This window comes from Argiope bruennichi, chromosome 3, assembly GCF_947563725.1.
Source record: "Argiope bruennichi chromosome 3, qqArgBrue1.1, whole genome shotgun sequence".
Classification (NCBI taxonomy): domain Eukaryota; kingdom Metazoa; phylum Arthropoda; class Arachnida; order Araneae; family Araneidae; genus Argiope; species Argiope bruennichi.
Window position 1 is genome coordinate 67,367,057 of NC_079153.1, and position 19,426 is coordinate 67,386,482.

Sequence of the window (19,426 nt, forward strand, 5' to 3'; positions counted from 1 at the left end):
TAACCATATTAAATGCAGAAAATCAGAATTGACTAGAAGTTCACATGAAAAATAAATTATAGATAAAACTACTACAATTTTGCAAAATATATTTGCAAATGATTTATACAAAAGTACAACAGATCTATGAAAAGAAATCAGAATTTGGAAATCTGACATTAAAAATGCATTGCATAGAATTGTCAGCTAGAACAGCTTAAATTAAAAGCAAGAAATATAAATATGATGTATGAGCTTACAACATCTTATTAATGATGCAGCAGAATAAAATACAGATACTTTATACTGTATTTATACTAATAATAAAATAAATAAAAGCCAAATACTTTTAAATTTCTTAAATACAATATCCATAAATATATTAAAAGTGTGTAAATAAATATTTATATATTTCCTCATAATCAACAAAAAATAAAATTTAATACTATAAAAACACATTTATATTAACTCAATATTCATAAAATACATTAATACATATGTATATGTGTGTAAATTCTAATATATAGCAATATTAAAAATGCTATTGCACAAAAAAAATCCATCAAATCAATATTTACTAAAGTAAAATCCAAATTATATTACCGATTATATATGGCTAACTTTTAACGAGGCTGAAAATCAAACCTTGGCACTCTTAAAACCTTATAATATCTATGTTAAAATTCTCAAAGTAAATTAAATTTGTTAGAGAATTACAGATTTCAAACATAGACATACACATTTTGGAAGATGCTTCACATAAAATCTGGCATAGTCTTACTATTAAAAACAGACATCATTCATTCAGCCCTTTGGGGTTTATTATTATTATTATTTTACACTTCTATATTAGATCCAGGGTATTAAAAGACAGTTACATACATAAAACATATTATTTACACAAATAAAGTACATTCACTAAAATTCTACAGATAGAACAACATATACTAAAAAAAAAATCCTATACTTTCATAGATTTTAAATAGATCAATTTCTCAGAAATGCATCCCAGTCATAAACATCAATATATAAAGTTACATAACATGAAATCCATACACCAAAATATTTACACTTTTTCATTCTTGAACACAGAAGTACTCAATGCTTAGTTTTCATGAAAATTCATTTTTTCTTTGTCACAATTCTACAACAGTAAACTTTATAATACTCTGAGGGAAGGATCTTGACCACCATAAGGACAAGAATGATCACCATGATCTCCTGAGCAGTCAATGACAGGGACATGCCCACTATCCCACATTCCAGGGCCACATAATTCACACAACCTGGATAATGTACATGGTATTCTTGGAAGCAAACGAAATTGGTGAAGCAGACCTCTGGCCTGTAAAAATTTAAATGGTTGATTATAAAGATGTTTTGCTTCATATTACAATTTTAAAAGATAGTTAAAAATTCTCAAACCAAAAGCTAATTTAATATTGAACATTACAGCAAAAACAATAAAAAACATGGAGTTTGAATATCTTTTTTTCGGACTTTGTAGTAATAGCTATATTAATTTAAAAATATGATAAATTAATCATAATTTCCACAGCAAAAAATATTTTATCAATCAAATATATTTTTGATTAATTTAAAGCACAGAAATCAGGAGAAAAGAATAATGCCTTTAAATATTTTTTTACAGCCAAGTGAAATAACTAGTATTATTTTTTAAATAATCAACATCTTAAGTAATTAAAATATAATTAAACTTCACTTTTGAATCCCTCCTACTCATCAATTAAGATGTTAAATAACAGGTTCTATTACACTCTTTTCCTTTATACCTTATATTTTTCCGTAAATAATTTCTCAAAAGTTATTTTTTAAATGTCCTATTGATAGAAAAGGAAAGTTGCCTCTATGAAGGTGGCAGTACAGGAATGAAAAAGAATATTATGCAATAAAGAATACAAAAATTAAGAAAATTTAAACCTCGAGTCTTAAATATTCTAGTCTGATAATATTTAGGCCTAATTCACAAAGTTTTATTTAATTTTAATTATGTTTTAATTACACAGGAACAATAATATGCACATAAAAATGTACTTAATATCATAACAATATGATCTTATATAAATGCAATTACTAAAACATGGAAAAGTATTATTACAATATATACTCTTATAATATATAAAAATGTATTTAAAAATATATTAAAATTGGTGTAAAAATTTGCACAGAAATGAAAATAACATCAGTTTTAAAATGGCACAAAAATTTGATTTTCCTTTTCGTTTACTATCATTGTAATACAAATAAATGATTCCAAATTAAGTTTTATAAATTCAGCAAAGACATTTAATTATTATAAATGCAGCTAAAACAACTAATAACTGCATTTTTAATTGCATAAGGAAATTATTAATTAGAATAAAAATTTTTAAAAAAAACAATAAAAGAATATCCAAAATTTAAATATCAAATTTCACTGAAATAATATTTATAGAAATTGCACATTACATATGTATTTAATTCATTTAGTTTTGAAGTAACTTAGTCATTGATATTCTTCATTAAAATGAATAATAAAAAAAATCTACTTACTTTCCTCAAAACTAGATCTCCACTCATATGCATGGCTAAACTACTAAAATGAACCATCATTTCATCTGCTCTCAAAGACTGTGATATGACATCATCACCATAAATAGAAACAATGGCACTACAAATAAAAAGATGAAAATAATCTGTTTGATAGTGTGCCCAGCATGCTTCCCACATTCTCATAGCTTCAGACTCGGGAAATTCTCTTTTGAAACAAAGCAATATCCATCGATGAACAAACAGAAGATCAAGTGCATCAGCAGCAACCAAATGATTATAAAACTTTGCATTCATCACTCTGAATAATTCTCGCAAGTAACTCTGCAAGATAAAAAAAATTGCAAAGAGAATAAAATATTATAATTTTAAACTTTTCAATTAAATGTATAATAAGAAAACAACAACAACACTGTAATTCATAACTATATATATTTCTTACCAAATTTACATCCATGTCAAAATCTTTAGGGCATGTCACAAAAATTGTTCTTTGCATAAGACCAACAAAACACCAAAAAGCCTCTGATTCATCCTGAACAGCAGCAAGAATTGGAGCTAACAGATCTGACATTCCTTGTGTATATCCAATTTTGGGATTATAAAAGCCATAATTAAGCAAAATGTTTCTGAAAATAAACAAAACAAATCTTACATATTTTTTGAAAGGTTCATAACAATATGAAACTCAACAATAAAAAATTACTCAAAATGCATAAATGATTCAAGTATAAATTTATAAATCAGGGAAGTACTGAAGATCTGAATATCTGAATAATACATCAGTATCCACTTTTTTACAACTTTCATTATATTTTAAAACAATTTAACATTCTTTAGCAGTCACCTTTGACAATCAGATGGTTCAATCATCATATCAACAATATTAGTATAATTATATTAACTATATGATTAGCAAATTATTTCATTTCTGGCAAGTGATAAGAATTAATTGGTACAAAAGATTAAGAAGAGAATTGGAAAAAACAAAGTGTATTCAGGAAATGTATTTATTAATTATTGAATTATATTATGATGCAAAAATAGAATGAAAATGTGCAGGATATTATACACCTAATGAAGTTATACAAATGCATTATACAAAACAAACTTATTACACAAATGTAAGTAATATTCGGATTTCATTCATTTTCAATATAGATGAAATACATACAGAAAATATTTCTCAAAATTTTATGAAATTAGATACAGAATATCATTATTCTGAAACTGGAATCATTAAAAAAATATAATGTTCAGTAAATATGCAAAAATGGTAGATATTTTTGTATCATATTTTTCACAGAGGAAAAAAATTACTAAACAGTGAAACTGATGTCTTGACAATGACAAGTATTGCTATGTTTCCAATAAGAGTTTAGTTTTTAACCTTTTTAAAAAAATTATATTAAAATTTACCAATAACTAAAATTGCATCATTGACATAATTTATTGAATTTTAAGTTGTAGCAAAAGCCTTTTCTAAGCTTATATTTTTTATTACTACCATACATAAAGAAATGTAATTTCAATAAAGTTTTCATAAATGAAAATCTCAAAAAAAAATTGCTCAAAAATTGCCCACTCAACAAAGTTTATTTGGACCAAATTGTAAGCCTATTGTGCTAACACGCATTTTTATTATTAGCAGCAGTGTTAAAAGATGAAAGGTTATTATGCTTTGCCCCCACCCCCAAAAATTGGAATTTGCTATTATTTATATATGTTTCGCTTAATGCAGTAATCATCATAAGGCTAAAAAGTTTACCTTCAAAAGACAAGTATTTCTCAATTTCCTTTAATATAAAATAAGCAAGAATAAAAAAGAAAAACAAAAGAAATGTCTAAAAGATGTTCTGAATGTGAAATTTGTATTATTTCTATTTGATCACATAAATTGAAAATAATTAACCATTAAATATTTTTTTTGCTAAGAAAAATTCATTATTAATATGTTAAAAGATGCAGCATAACGAATGTTATCAGAACTCGTAATATTTTGCCATATATTACTTTAATAAGTCAATAAAGGTATAAAGATATAACCCTTAAGATCACAGTAAATAAAACTTATGAAAAAAAATACAATTATTAATTAACTTACTTCATAACCTCTATATTTGGATTATCCTCACCAGCAAAGAAAGGATGAGTTCTATCAGTTCGGACAACATCTTTTTCTACAGTACACTGAATGTTGCGCCAAAATATATCTTGTTCAGCTGGGGTCATCTGATCCCTACAAAGTAAAATTCAAAAGACTACATAAAATGTAAATAAAAAACACATTCAATATATGCACAGAATGATCATTATATTATATACCCAAATAAAATGGTATAATGGTTTTAGAAGCATTATTTCAAGTGGTAAAACTTTGAGATTACTCTGGCTGTGTATGTATCGTATAACAAATCGGGAATAAAATGGTTAGTGGTAATTTGTTATAGAGGGGAACAAAAACAGCAAAATAATTAATATTATACTATAACTTCCTCCAAAAAAGTTCAGTATGCACTAATCAAACTTTTTATCAGCAAAATTTATTAATAAATGTGGTATTTGCAATCAAATGAAAGCGTGTGTGTGGGGAGAGTAACTGGTTACATAGCTTTTTTCCATGGTGTGGGGATTTTACTCATGATTATGTGAACATGGTTGACATGCTATGCATGGACAGATTAATAGCTCTAAGTTGCCCAATGATGTATTGATTAGGAAGGCAAAAGAATATAGATACTCCTGACATCTATCTTAGAAAATGTCATGGGAACAAAACATTTGAGCATTTATTACACTTTAAAAAGAGAAAATTCAGAAGGGAGTGAAAATGTGATGCTATGCCCTGGGTATTATTTACTTTTGTTCAAGTTCTGATGACCACTGGGAATGTAAAAGTCATATTATGCACTAAATGTCATGTACCTACAGTAAGCCACAAAAGTCATTTCAATGCCAATTAGAAAAATAAAATTATTGATGTGCACTCACCTCACACATATTACATAGTATATGTCAATTTCACTAACTCCCTTCTTAGGATAAAAATTAGATTCCTGTACATAAATTCTGTTTGGAGGTATTTAGGACTTTTTTTTTTTTGCTACATTTTTACACAATACACATTTTTTCTGGGCATACTTAATTATCTACTTACAAAACCTTAAGTTCTACCACTTAAAAAACGATTGCTGGAAACAAAAATCCCATATTTATTTGGATATATCACAGATTCAATTTAACATCATTAAATATGGACGGGAAGATATATATTATACATTTCAAAGCATTCAGTATTATAGAATATATCATTAGAAAAAAAATATAATCATTCTTAAAAAAATAATATTTTCACATGATAAGAATCTTTTCAGACAATTTTCAACATAAATGTTTACATAAATTAATTTGAGTTGATGAAACATTTTACGGAAATATCTATAAAAAAAAACTCACCTCTTACGTCTGATAACCTGATATTCAATATATTTGTCATTTCTAATTTGTTCCCTTTCATCAAAAGTAGAATGAAAACTGTAATAGTGAAGTAAAAATGGCCAAATTTCTTTATGCAGTTTTGGATCCAATCCACCAAAAAATATTTCCTGAGGCAAAAATTAATGTAAAATTATATAATAATTGATAGTTAAGCTATAAATATATATGCATTTACCTCAACTAATTTAATAACTAAAATAAAAGATTTTAATATAAAAGTTGAAAAAGAAAATTATTAGAATTTGATTGAAATATAATAATTAAAGCATAATTCAATTTTAAAGTATGGCATACTTTTCTTAATTGCAGCTCATCTTCAACAACTCCATCCTCACTCATGAAACTTCGCCACCTCTGCTCATCAACTACGCTATATATACCTTCTTCAGGATGACATTCAGCTGCAGAAACTTCAGGACGACAAACAGAAAACTGTCTATAAGGACAGCTGTCATTAACCTAAAAGATAAAAACATTTAAATTTGGCAAAAATTACATATTTATAAAATATAAACAAGCCACATTCTTTTCATGAGTTAATATGAGGAATTAATAATATAACTCGTACTTTACTACCAGTTAATGAAATTATTATTTCATGGCACTAATAATGACCTAAATTCCAGGAATAAAAAAAATGATTCCAACAAAAATATTTACAATTAAATTATTTAATGGGGGCTATGTACTATCTAATTTACCACTGCTTTCTACCACTTTCTTCAATCATGACTTAAATTGGAAATAATAAAAATAATTACATTAATGTGTCTTTTAACAAGCATTTTTTTCTAAAGCATCCTCCTATTGATGCTATTTATCACTCTTAGTTTAAATTAAAAAATAAAAAATAGTAATATATGAAGATATATATTAATATTAGAATTTAAAAATAATAATAACTCTTCTACAAAAGAAAAAAATACAACAAGCATGAATTAAAATTAATGTAGTCTCGAAAAAAAATTTTAAATCATTTATTAAAGAAAAACAGTTTTGTTCATTGTTTTTCAAATCTTGTCAGAAACAACTGCAAATAAAGGTTTATTAATGCTTTAATCACTGAGTGATTAATCCACAAATTAATTTAAAACAAATTTCAGTTTTCTTTTAAATTATGTTAAAAATAATGAGATTAAGATAACTAAAGTAAAATTTTATAGCTAAAATATTTTTTTAAAAACATTATTTAAAAAATTGTAAAAAATGATTTAGTAAAAAAGTGCATAGATAAATATTAAAATATTTTTTAAATGCAGTAAAATATCAAAAAATGAAAATTGTTTTGACTCTTTATTTTTTACTTTATCTAAAAAATAAACAAAGGGAAAATTTTTTAAAAATTCGAAATAGTGACACTTTGACAAAATTCATCCAAAAGGAAAATACATGTTAGTTGAAAACTATTAAAAGTTTAAAAATACATATTGATTTATTAGAAAAAGCCATAAGGAAAGAAGAAAATGCACTTTATTTAGCCATGAAAGTGAAATATTAATTTCTAAAGTTGATATCAGAAATGAATATATTAATAAACAAGCACTCTTACTTTATTTTTTGATTTTGCAAGAAAATCATATTCTTCAAAAACATTTGCCAATTTATCAAGACCACCATGATGAAAATGAAGAATTTTGTACTGACTTTCCCGACTAGCTATGACTAGTTGACCACAAGTACATTCTTTATTGCTATAAAAAAGGCGCAAGGATCGCATTTGACCTGCAAATTAAATTCAGGTTCTTTATAATAATTTATGTTATAAGTACTTTAAGTAAACATACATATTTTCTAATTTAAATATAATTTTCTGGAATTATCTTAAACTATTGAAAAATTTGACAATGCTTAATAGTTTATAACAGATTAAAGGTTCCTGCAAATAATGCATTAACTATAAATTCAAATCCAACAACATTCAGTTTTGACAGCTTACATTACAATAATTTGATTAATTTTTTTAAAAAGAAATCAGAATGTCTTTTTTTACTTTCATAATGAGCTATTTTTTCTAACAATTATATTTTCATAATCCTGAAAAAGCATAGATTAAATAGCTTAATATTTAACAGAAATCTTATCCCAATTTTATTTTCCCAAAAATTATACTTTAAAAAAGTTTGTACAATGTACTTAAAATTCATAATAATCAGAATAATCATTAAAAAAAAACAAGCTGAAGCTGTTAAACAAGAAACACTATATATCAGATGTATTGATCATCGATTGTTAAGTGCATAGTAATAAACATAAAACATTTAGGACTTAATTCAAAATAATACTAAATATGTACTCGTAATTTTCCATAATTTGGTATCAAAATTTGTTGTTATTCTTAAATTATTAAAAAATTCCAAATTATTAAAAATAATATTAATCAAAGGATAGTGCATTAGGATTTGTATGCACAACCGGAATTACATTTATTGCATGCATTATTTCAACATATATGATAAACAAACTATAGTATAATTAATTAACTAATTTCTTGGATAACAGGATTTTAACCAGAATATTTATTTATTTTTAGCAAAAATAAATAAGTAAATAGATCTCATCCATAAAACACAGTCATACTTAGATCAACGGAATAAACTCCACAACTTCTTTCTCTCCTGGAAATTTTACTGGCAGTTTGCGAGCTGTCATCTGGAAAGCTCAAATTATGAGCATGAGCAAGTGATTCAGGTGTTCCTTCAACAAAGAATAGATTTGAAATTTTATCCCTAGGTGATGGAGGAGGAGAATCCCCAGGAGTAGAAGGAAAACTTTCAGGATCTCTGTTGGAAGTAGTAGGTGTTGTTGAACTACTTCCACCAGGACTGTAAGAACTGATATTTATATCAGGAGCATCCGGAAGGACAGGAGATTTTTCCATACCTAAAACAGAAGTAAAATCTATATATGTAAGAATTAATTTTATATATTTTACTTCAGTAATAAATAGAGAGCAAACCATTTTACAAGTTATAGGTAGTTTGACCTATATAAATTTTGTCCACTAGATTCCTAAAGAATACCAACATAATTCAATACAAAGTATGTTGCTATATAAAATACATACTAAAATTAACCAAACCCAGATGCAAAAGTTCTACATTTGGCAACCAATATACACTCTTCTATACTCAAATTCTTGATTAAAAATAAAATAACATTTAATAAAAAAACAAATAATTCAAAAGAGAATTTTAAAAATTGAGGTAAATAATGCAATATAATAAAATCATTCAAAACAATTGCAGCTAGTATACATGAACAAGTATTCATATAATATAAAGAAAAAAATAGCAGAAAATTAAATTTAAAAAAGTATATTTGTCAAGCAATTATAACCATTGAAAACAATAATAAAAAAAAATATAAGAGGGAATGTAAAATTTGTTCAATAATTTTATAACATATTAACTCTGAGTACAAATAAAATTAATCCAAATACAAAAATTCTCATTCATTTAATGCTTGATTGTTGTGTTTTATTATTAATTATTTAAATAACTGCTGAAAAACTATTTTAAAATTTATTAAAATTCCAGACACACTTTGCAACATTTTTATTCGACTTTAATTTGAAATGTAATTATTTTGGCAAGTTTGAAGATTTTGAAATCATTTATTCAAGGAAAAATCATCATTAAATTTACATATGTATTCAGTGATGTCTATTCTGTTTCAATAAGTATTATGGCTACGTCATATTTCCTTTCATTTGAAAAAATAATTAGAAATATAAAACTTTTAGAGATAGGATACAATTGTAATATTATTTTACCAATGCTAATGCTTGACAGTAGAAACATAGAAATAAATGATCTCTTTAAAAATCTATAAGCCATAACAGAATTATGAGTAGTAATAGATTAACTTCATAATTTTTAAGGCCTTTTTATTCATATACAATAAAAGAAAATTTTCTGAAATTATTGATTCATATCAGTTTTTATTTTTAAATTCATTATTATAAATATCATGAAATTTGCTATTTTATTACTCATAGTTGCATGGAGTCAAAATTTATTTTAATTAATTAAGTGATAAGATTAAAAAATAGTTCTGAAAATCTTAATCATCATTGAGAACACAAAAGTGTATAACATGTTCAATCAATAGCATAACAGAAAGTAAATCAAAAATCAATTTAAAAAAATGCAGATTTAATGCATGAAAAAAGTTTAAAGAAATAAAAGCACATAAAAATTAATTCAACTTAAAATTATTACCATTCATAAATTAGATTTGTTATGACATTCCAATTTCTTTGATTATTTCTAATGAAGAAAATTTCAATTCATTTATAATATACAAAAAAAATTAATTAAGAAAAATTGAAAAAATGTCCAAGGTCTAAAGCATTTTTGTCTTACATCTCCAAAAGTAATTTTTTGAAAAAGTCATGCTAAAAAATCTTACCTTCATTAAGGTTTTGTGAGAGATCTAAATGCATTTCTGATCTCTTTTCATTTTCATTATTAGAACAATGTTCATCTGAAGTAAAATCATTATTGCTAACAGGTTGAGAATTAGTATTGTCATCTTTTTTTTCAACAGTTTCATAAACGTTGCAGTCATTTGATTTGGAATCTACAGAAATGAAAAATACCATCAAAATCACAACAATTAGCACTCTTTACATAGGAAATAAATAAAATATATATACAGCAGCAATAGTCTATTATTAATTTAATTAATAAGTAGAAGATACATATAGCAAAAGAGAGGACTTGAAGTATGTTTCCAGTATTCATTTATTTTTCAAATGAAACAAATTTCTTTAATGCAATTTTAAATTTTTCAACATAAAAGCAAATACTGCAATTTATAAATACAATAGTTTAATAAAATTTCCATATCAAATTTTATTTAATATAATACTTTTTTGAATTGTTACTATGAATGCATAAAAAAATATTTTAATACAACTTAACGATAACAGTCAACAAACAAAAATGTTGTTATGATTATGTATTGTTATTTAAAAATAAAATTTTCTTTAAGTTGGTTACAGGTATAAACACATCCCGATTCATAACAAAACATTAGCAAAACATTCAGCACATGAACAATGTAAAAAAGAAACATTCAGTGTGTGCATGTATATACTATGAAGTAGTTGTTGTGAATATAAATAAATATAGATTTTAACCAATATCCAAAATGGGAAAAATCTCCTCTATGAAAAAGACAAAGGGAATAAAAAAAATATCTGAAGACATACGCAGAATTTATTATAAGTAAAGATAAAGATATGCATGTATATTTCCTTTATCATGATTTCATGTACATCGAATCAGGTACTTCATCCTTATTCTCAACGAAATATTCATATTATTTGAGATGCAATTGTAAAATAAATTCTTCAAATTTTTTACTAAAAACTAAGTCCTTCTACAGTTCATTCATCTCAGTTTTAATAAATATTTCAAGCTAACTTAAATATTTTTTTAAAATTAAAGCAGAAAATTTCATAAAATATTATAAGCGGACCTACATAAACTATCAAAATACATATATTCTAATGTTAAATGTAAATTGCATAATTAAATGGATTTTAAAATCTATTATGTTTAATTTCCTTTAAAAAAATTTGGTGAATATAAATTTTGAGAAATTTTAGTAATATTGGAGAAACACAGAAATTTTATATGTGAAAAATATCATTTTACTTGTAATACCCAATTTTTTGAATTTTTTTAGAAATGCATTATTTTTCTCCATGTAAAATAAAAATAAATACTCTTACAAATGATAAAATAATTTAAATCAATTACAAAATAAAACTTATTTATTCTGCACATTTGCTGTAAATATTTTTTTTCATGATGTTTTGGCTTGTATGTAAGAAAATATTGCAAAATTGAACTTTATTAAGTAGCAAGATTAAAAAAAGAAAATAAGATTATTTCTTCCAATCATACATATATCAAATTTAACAAGCACAGCTACTGCAAAATTAGATAAAAATTTTTTAAAACATCCTGAAAGAATTGTTTAAGTTCAATGGTATCTTAAAAAGGTAATTTAGAAGCCATATATAAAGAATTGCATTCAACAATAAAAATGTAGTTCCCATGTTTCTAAAATTTTATTCACACATATCAAAAATTTTAAAATTACAGAAAGAGACAAATAATCAAATATGAATATGGTATATATTTTAAGCTAATTAACTACAAGATGAGAAAAACAGTCTTCTTCTAATATTACTAACTACATTGTTACATACTACATGACTAACTCCATTGAAATTAGTAATGTGAAATTTATAGCATTGCATATTTTATTTTTAAATGTGTTTTTTATCATCCAACAGATAGAGAAACTAAACCTTTAATATAAGTAGTGAATCAAAGATTAATTTTTAATAAAAAAAACATCAGTGAGGGAAAAGGCAAAATAAATTTCAAATAATAATGCTATAGTCACCATATATATATATATATATATATATATATATATATATATATATATATATATTCTTATTCCTCCCACCATCCCTCTACAAGAATTATATCAAGGAAAGAATATTTTTATTATTGAAACATTTGAAAGCAAGAATAATAGAAGTTGTGTCAAGTTCTAAATCATAATGAAAAGAAGAATACTGTCTTGAAATTTTTTTGAGTTATAATGAGGAAATACATTGAAATTTACTAAGACAAATGACATTATGACAAATTTCATTACAATATTTATGAAAAATAGCTTCTGAACAATATATTTTCATAATCAGGAAAAGACTTTATATTTATGTAACATTTCAGGAAGACATATGATAAATAAAAATTACCTTCTTTAGAATCATTAATATCATTAAGGCCACAAATCATTTTCTCAAGAGCTGCCACAACTTCTTCTGGTCCAATGCCAGAATCTGTCTGGCTTTGTAAATCACCATTATTGCTATCTGCAGACACTTTCTTGGGTTCTTCTGATTGTGTATCTAGTTTATTTTCCTCAGAAGGTGGTTCATAATTCTCCAAGTCATTAAAATCGGTTGACATCAACTGAGAGCTAGTTGATGCTGTCATTTCTGTTTGATCACTATTTGAAAAACTTTCTAAACTGCCATAGTCTTCTCTGGGACTCCCCATGTCAGAAATAGTAGAGCTAATGCTTTTTCGTTCCATGCTATCTTCAAATACAGGGCTGGAAGTAACATATAATAAATTAAGACATTTCATTAAAATGAAATCATTTTTAAGTAGTCAATAATATAGGAATAATTTCAAAAAATTCAATTTGTTATATAATAGCTGACAATGTGATTACTTTTGAATTTACGAATTTTGATAATATTAATCAAATGATAACAATAGCTGAATTGAATAAAACCACCCATGCTTTTATCAAATGAAAAGATAGAGAAAAAAAAACATTTGTTTTTCCTTAAGATTATGTATTATTTATTTAAAAAATGACAAGTAAAAAAATTCATTAATTATTACTTATACACAATTATTCCTTAAAATTCAGTTATATATTGTTTGTACAGTTTTCCAAATTTATTTTAATGATGCTACATACTGCATTTCAAAATATCGTTTCAGCAAACATAAGGAGATTATCTTTAATGTATTTGTTTCTATTTAAAGTATCAGCGATCTTTGTTTGGTCCTGCTCACAAAAGGCTAATTATTATTATTATTATCTTTTTAATTTTACAAAGAAGAGGCTGCAAAATTCTTAATTGCACTGCAACATAGACTCATTCTTAAGAAAAATCTTCATACTTGTGAAGATTTCCAACTCTGTCTTTAACATTCAAATCAGACTTTTTTTAAAAAAAATTTCTCCATTTCATTTTACTTTTATAATTCAGTCATAGGTAGCAGAAGCTTATAGCCATTCAAGAAATTTCAAGCCATGTAATGCTGGTAATATAGCTGTCATTTTCAATTCAATCTAGACTGTTCTAATCTATAAGAATGCAAACTTTGTTCAATGGAAAAATTATTCCCAGGTGTGTCCTTAGAAGTGCAGCAAAAAAATGCCATGGGTGTCAATCATTAATACTGGTCTAAACTCATGGATCAATGAATTCTCTGCTTGAAAACTGATAACATTAAGCAACATAATAATCACATTAAATGAATATTTTTTGATATATTATAATTCACAGGCACAGGACCGTGGGCTTTTGATAAAATAAAGTAAATTATAACTAATTACGGTCATACTCAATGACATCCACAACAATTTTGAGCCAAAATGATTTAATAATTCTCTTATATCACAAAAAAAATTACAGCTAAAATAGAATGTGATTATTGTCTACAACATTTTCCTGCCATTTAAAACTTTTTAGTATAACTACTGATCTTTTGAGATTTTCAGAGAATTTTTTTTTATATATGGTTCTTATCTAAGGGGTTGATTTCCTACAATTTGAAACTTTATTCTAGCAATGCTTTGAAAAGTGCAAAAAAGAGGTAATATTGTATACTTAATTAGTTCAAATTCATATAAAAAATAATGAGCCAAATGGTCTCAAATAATGCTAAACAAAACAAATTGCAATCAACTTTGAAAAAGAGGTAACCACAAACTCAAAAAATATCACTGTTTAGTAATTCAATTCCTTTGTCCAAAAATGCAGCACATCATGTGAAAACCAATTTACAAACTATGAGTAAATTAATCATGTATTGATTAAAAAGCAGAAAAAAAAACAATTAAAGATATAAATGAAATTTCGCTGATATTAATAAACTTTTATAACAATACATTACTTAAAAAATATGTGTCAATCAGACAGAAATATGTAAATTATATAATAGACATGTGATAATACATCATAACTGTAATGCAAGTAATATATTTATTTAAATTGGCTTCCTTCTTAAATGAAAAATGTTGATAAATCCAATTTTAAACATTGAAAAAAATTAAATATTATATCAATCTACTATGTACATCAATGACTGCAAATATATCAAAAGTTTAACATGGAACTAAAGACAGAATGAAGAATGCATTCATAATTTTAACAGATGCTGAATGTAGGAAATTTATAAAAGTAAGTAAATAAATATATTTTAGATAAGTTAGCACATAAAACATAGGATGACATAACAAAGATGTTTTATGTCCTAATATATGAAAAGCGGTGAATCAATGTGTCATCTCACTGTAATACTAAATGAATAAATTATACAAAAATTGGCCCTTTTAAACAAATGAAGTACCCATTAACATGAATATTAAATACAATGGAGTTGAAGTAACAGAATAATACTAATTCTCAAGAACCTTGCATCTCGTCATTAAAATTACAGAGAATTTAAATTAGTTCTTTGCGGGAATATGGGCAGGAAATGAATTTGATTTTTCCAAAGAAGATTTGATAAAGAAGAAATCAAGAAATACAAAATCTTTAAGGATATAAATTGAAAAAAAAGAAAAGGAAAACTTGAACTAATTCAAGAAGGCAAGAGACTCTATGCTGCAGTGTTGAAAAGAGAAAGGTATAAGATAAAGTAAAAAGATTGATACCAGTTTAATTTTCGTGCAGAAGTTAGCAATGCCCTTAGCATATTTCATAAAAAATAAGGAGAAATTTTAATAAATTTCATGCAGTTCAGATGCAGAATAACAGTTAAGAGTCAACATGTCTTCTGTCAACTGATGGAATCTATCAATTGTACAATTCTTAAAGAACATTTTTTTTTTTTTTAAATTTAGAATAACTAGCTCATTGGATGGAGATTTTGGAATAGTTTGTTAAAAATCCAAAGTATTTTTAGAAAACTTTAAAAATATTTTTTTTAATGAAACTAAAATTGATTTTATTTAAAAATGGTCACAAGACACATTTGACATATTGTACAACACATCTGACAACTTACAGAATTACAATCAAATAAAAAAAAACATTTTGTTGGCTAAGCATCTGTTTAATATTGGAAGAATAATGGTAATTACATAACGCAAAAATAAAAAAGGTCTGAGGAAAGCAAAGAAGATTTTTTTTTAACTAAAGCTAATAATAATAGATTTTTTTAAATCTGCTCAATTTCATAAAATATTAGAATATAGTAGAAAATAATTTATCTCACCTTTCCAATACCTTAAAAGGAGATTCATTTAAATTATCACTTGACCTTTCAATTCCACAATACAATGAGTTGCTATAGGAAAGAGAATGATGAAATGGTGATTTTCCACTAGGTGTAGGGCTAGGACACTTGCTACTAAAAGAACTTCGACAAGGTGAACTTTCAGGAGTCTTGTTTTCTAGACTATGTGGATTTTTCTTAAGTGTTGCATTAGGAATCCAAGTTAAAATAAGGGTTGAACCTAATACCTGAAAAATGAAAGAAAAAGACATATTGGGACTGAGTGATTTAAGAATGTCAGATGAGCTATAGTCACAAACAATTAGATACAACACAATTAACACATTAAACAATTTAGACAAATTCGAATGACTTTACATTTCTGAAAGCTAGTGATTGACTTAGTATTTCTCTCTATAGCTTCTAGAGGGTCGTCCTTCTATTTATTACAACATTACAATTATGGGTTACTGAGAAATGCAATGAAATAATTTTCTTTATAATAGATTGAATAACCTTAAAGCTGGTGTAATTCATTCACATTGAGTTGGAAATTTAGAATAGTATTTCTATAGTTTGATTGTTTTATTTTAATTTTAATTAATGTACAATATCAGAATTTTTTTCACTATATTCAGTTTGAATTTTCTTTCATCAAATTAGAATCTCTTAAGAAATTTCTGATAGAAATTCATAAAAGAAAAAGAGAGAAAAAAAAAGAAATTGTGATGAAGGATGAAAGATTTTATATATTCCAATTTTTCTTTCAAATTTTTGTAAATCAGTGCAATAACGAATACGAGTCGATTCAATTATAGCAAGACTAAAAATTTTAATTTTAACTTAGCCATTTTTAAAAATAATTACTTTTTAATCATTCGAACTCAGGCCTCCCTTTTAGGAATAATTTTCAACTGAGAATAAACAAAGATCTCAAAATCAATGTCTATATATTCACAACATTAGTCACTAATCAAATTTCACAACATTAGAATAATAAAAATTTAATAAAATGTTGCAGATATATTAATATAAATATCAAAAACTACAAAAACCAGGGAAAAATTCTTGTAGATTTTAATCTACCTCATCTACTTGCTCACGAATAGTAAGGTAACCAGGATGATGAGAAACATCTGTTCTAAATGAAGTTGGAGGATGCACACATACATTATTCTTGCAAAATATAATCTCGCCATCAGTAGGAACTTTTTGAGGTGAAGCATCCAATCCACCTATTTTCAATAAGCTGGAAGCTTTTCTTAATAAAGTATTAAAGGTACTCATAGTTTCACCTGCAATAAAAAAAGTATCATTAATCATCAAAAACTATTAAAGATTAAGTGACATTTTTTTCAACCATAGCATTCTGATAACTAAGTAGCAAAAAAAAAAAGAAAAAAAATTTTAAATCATATATTTACAATACCAGAAGACAACTGTTCTATAAACTTATTCGGTTTTTTTTTTTTTTTTTTTTTCTTTGTAAAAACACATGATTAGATATTTTAGTATCGAAATTTCTTCACCGAAAAAGATATTACAAACAAAATTTTATAAAAGTTATCAGTCTTTACACTGATTAATGTAATACACTTTCATCATCATTTACACTATATTAATAAAATGAAATTAGCATTTCCAAGCCACATTAGGTTATTGAATAAAATTTCAAAACAGCTTTTTTTTTTTTTTTCCTTCCTTTTCTTATACATTCTCTTTATTCATAATTTTTACTTTTACCAATAACAGGATTAAAGGTAACTTTTAAAACAATCTTATAAGAGAATATTGCTTAACTTTTTCAATAATCATCAAACACCAAAATATATTTAAATCTCTGAAATATACTACATCTTATATTATAAAATATATTTACATCAAGAGGAAAGTGTATTACATTAATTAAAAGAAAAAAACATTCTCATACAAAATGTTTCATTTTTAACTTCATTTTTTTTCCCCTTCAATTTATGATATTTGCAAAATATAAGACTCCATTGTACTTTAATGGTTATTCATTAATGTTAAAATATATTCATTTGTTAAAATATATATTTCAGGTAACGCTGGCCTCAGATGGGTGATTTTACCAGTGGGAGATATATTTAATTTTGATTAATTGAGATTAATTTAATTAAGATTTAATTTTGTGATAAGTTACAAATAAAAATGGATCTAAAAGATTTTGTCATATAATTATTGTTATACAAAAAAAATATAAATATTTTTCTTCCTACTTTTCACAAAATTGATGCTATGAATTGGATATATAGCATCCACAGTGCAATACAATAGTGACCAAATTGTCACATGGATAAATAAAAAAATATACAAATTTTACTATGTAGATTCATTTATTCAATAAATCAATTCTAAATTTAACATTAGTGTAAAAAAATTATTTTTACCAACAGACAAATTCAATTTAAAACATATTATTTAACAATATGTTGGGGAAAATGTTATTCTTGAACCTGTAGTATTCCATTTCTATCCATCAATTTTATATTGATAATTAAGCCAAAAATATGTTAATGAAAACGAAAAAAAAGGCCAGATATAATAAAAAAGCACATAAATTATTTAAAAATAAAAAAATAAAAACTTTAAACGTTTAACGATAGATAATCAATTAAACACATTGTAGATTTTTTCTTATTGCTATAATATTAATGTAAAGCACGCGGTAAGATATTAAAAATATAAAATACAACATATAATATGTTTATGATTCTTTATTTTATTATTAATGCTTATTATTAACTTCCGGTGAATAAAAGCATATTAACAAATTTTATTAAATCTAAAGTGAAAGTGACATTACACACTGTCATATGGATGGATACAACATGGAATACAGCCATTTAAAAAAGTACACAAAAATGTTAATACATAAAAATGATGATTAAGTACTGGGATTATCTGCAAAAAAATATTTAAAAGCAAATAATTTCTTTCAAACGTATATTATAAAAACATATGTTTCATATAAGAAGTATAATAATTGCACGATGTGCAAGAAACTTATATTTATAACTTACAGTCATAAAGTGGCACTTCATAAATTACTATTCGAGGCTTTACAAAAAATCAGAACTAATATGATAAAATTATTGCTGTTGTTAACTAAGAAAGGTCAATAAACCCATTAGCGAACGGAAAGTACTGTTTACATGACATTTCTATACAGAAACTGACAATCGAAGATGTTGCTGCTAGCAGAAATTCTTGCCGCATGTGTTGAGTTAAAATCATGCTGAAAACTTCTGTTTTAAATTCTTGGACATCTATCTATTTATTAAATTAACTTTCCTTTACATTCTTGTATCAAATTATTTATT

The 19,426-nt window shown here is 25.0% G+C and overlaps 1 protein-coding gene across 1 annotated transcript; it reads right to left on the reverse strand.

The window, feature by feature from the left end:
* Nucleotides 1–376: 376 nt before the first annotated feature.
* On the reverse strand, nt 377–19,290 carry LOC129963268 (TBC1 domain family member 16-like). The gene is made up of 13 exons (XM_056077516.1): nt 19,127–19,290; nt 17,169–17,377; nt 16,083–16,330; nt 12,815–13,173; nt 10,438–10,608; nt 8,605–8,907; nt 7,577–7,749; nt 6,322–6,486; nt 5,986–6,134; nt 4,634–4,768; nt 2,972–3,158; nt 2,533–2,853; nt 377–1,324 (listed from the first exon to the last, which is right to left on the reverse strand). Exons 2-13 carry the CDS (start codon nt 17,367–17,369, stop codon nt 1,139–1,141), a joined length of 2,598 nt encoding a protein of 865 aa, XP_055933491.1. The 5' UTR covers nt 17,370–17,377; nt 19,127–19,290; the 3' UTR covers nt 377–1,138.
* Between the last annotated feature and the right edge of the window lie 136 nt (nt 19,291–19,426).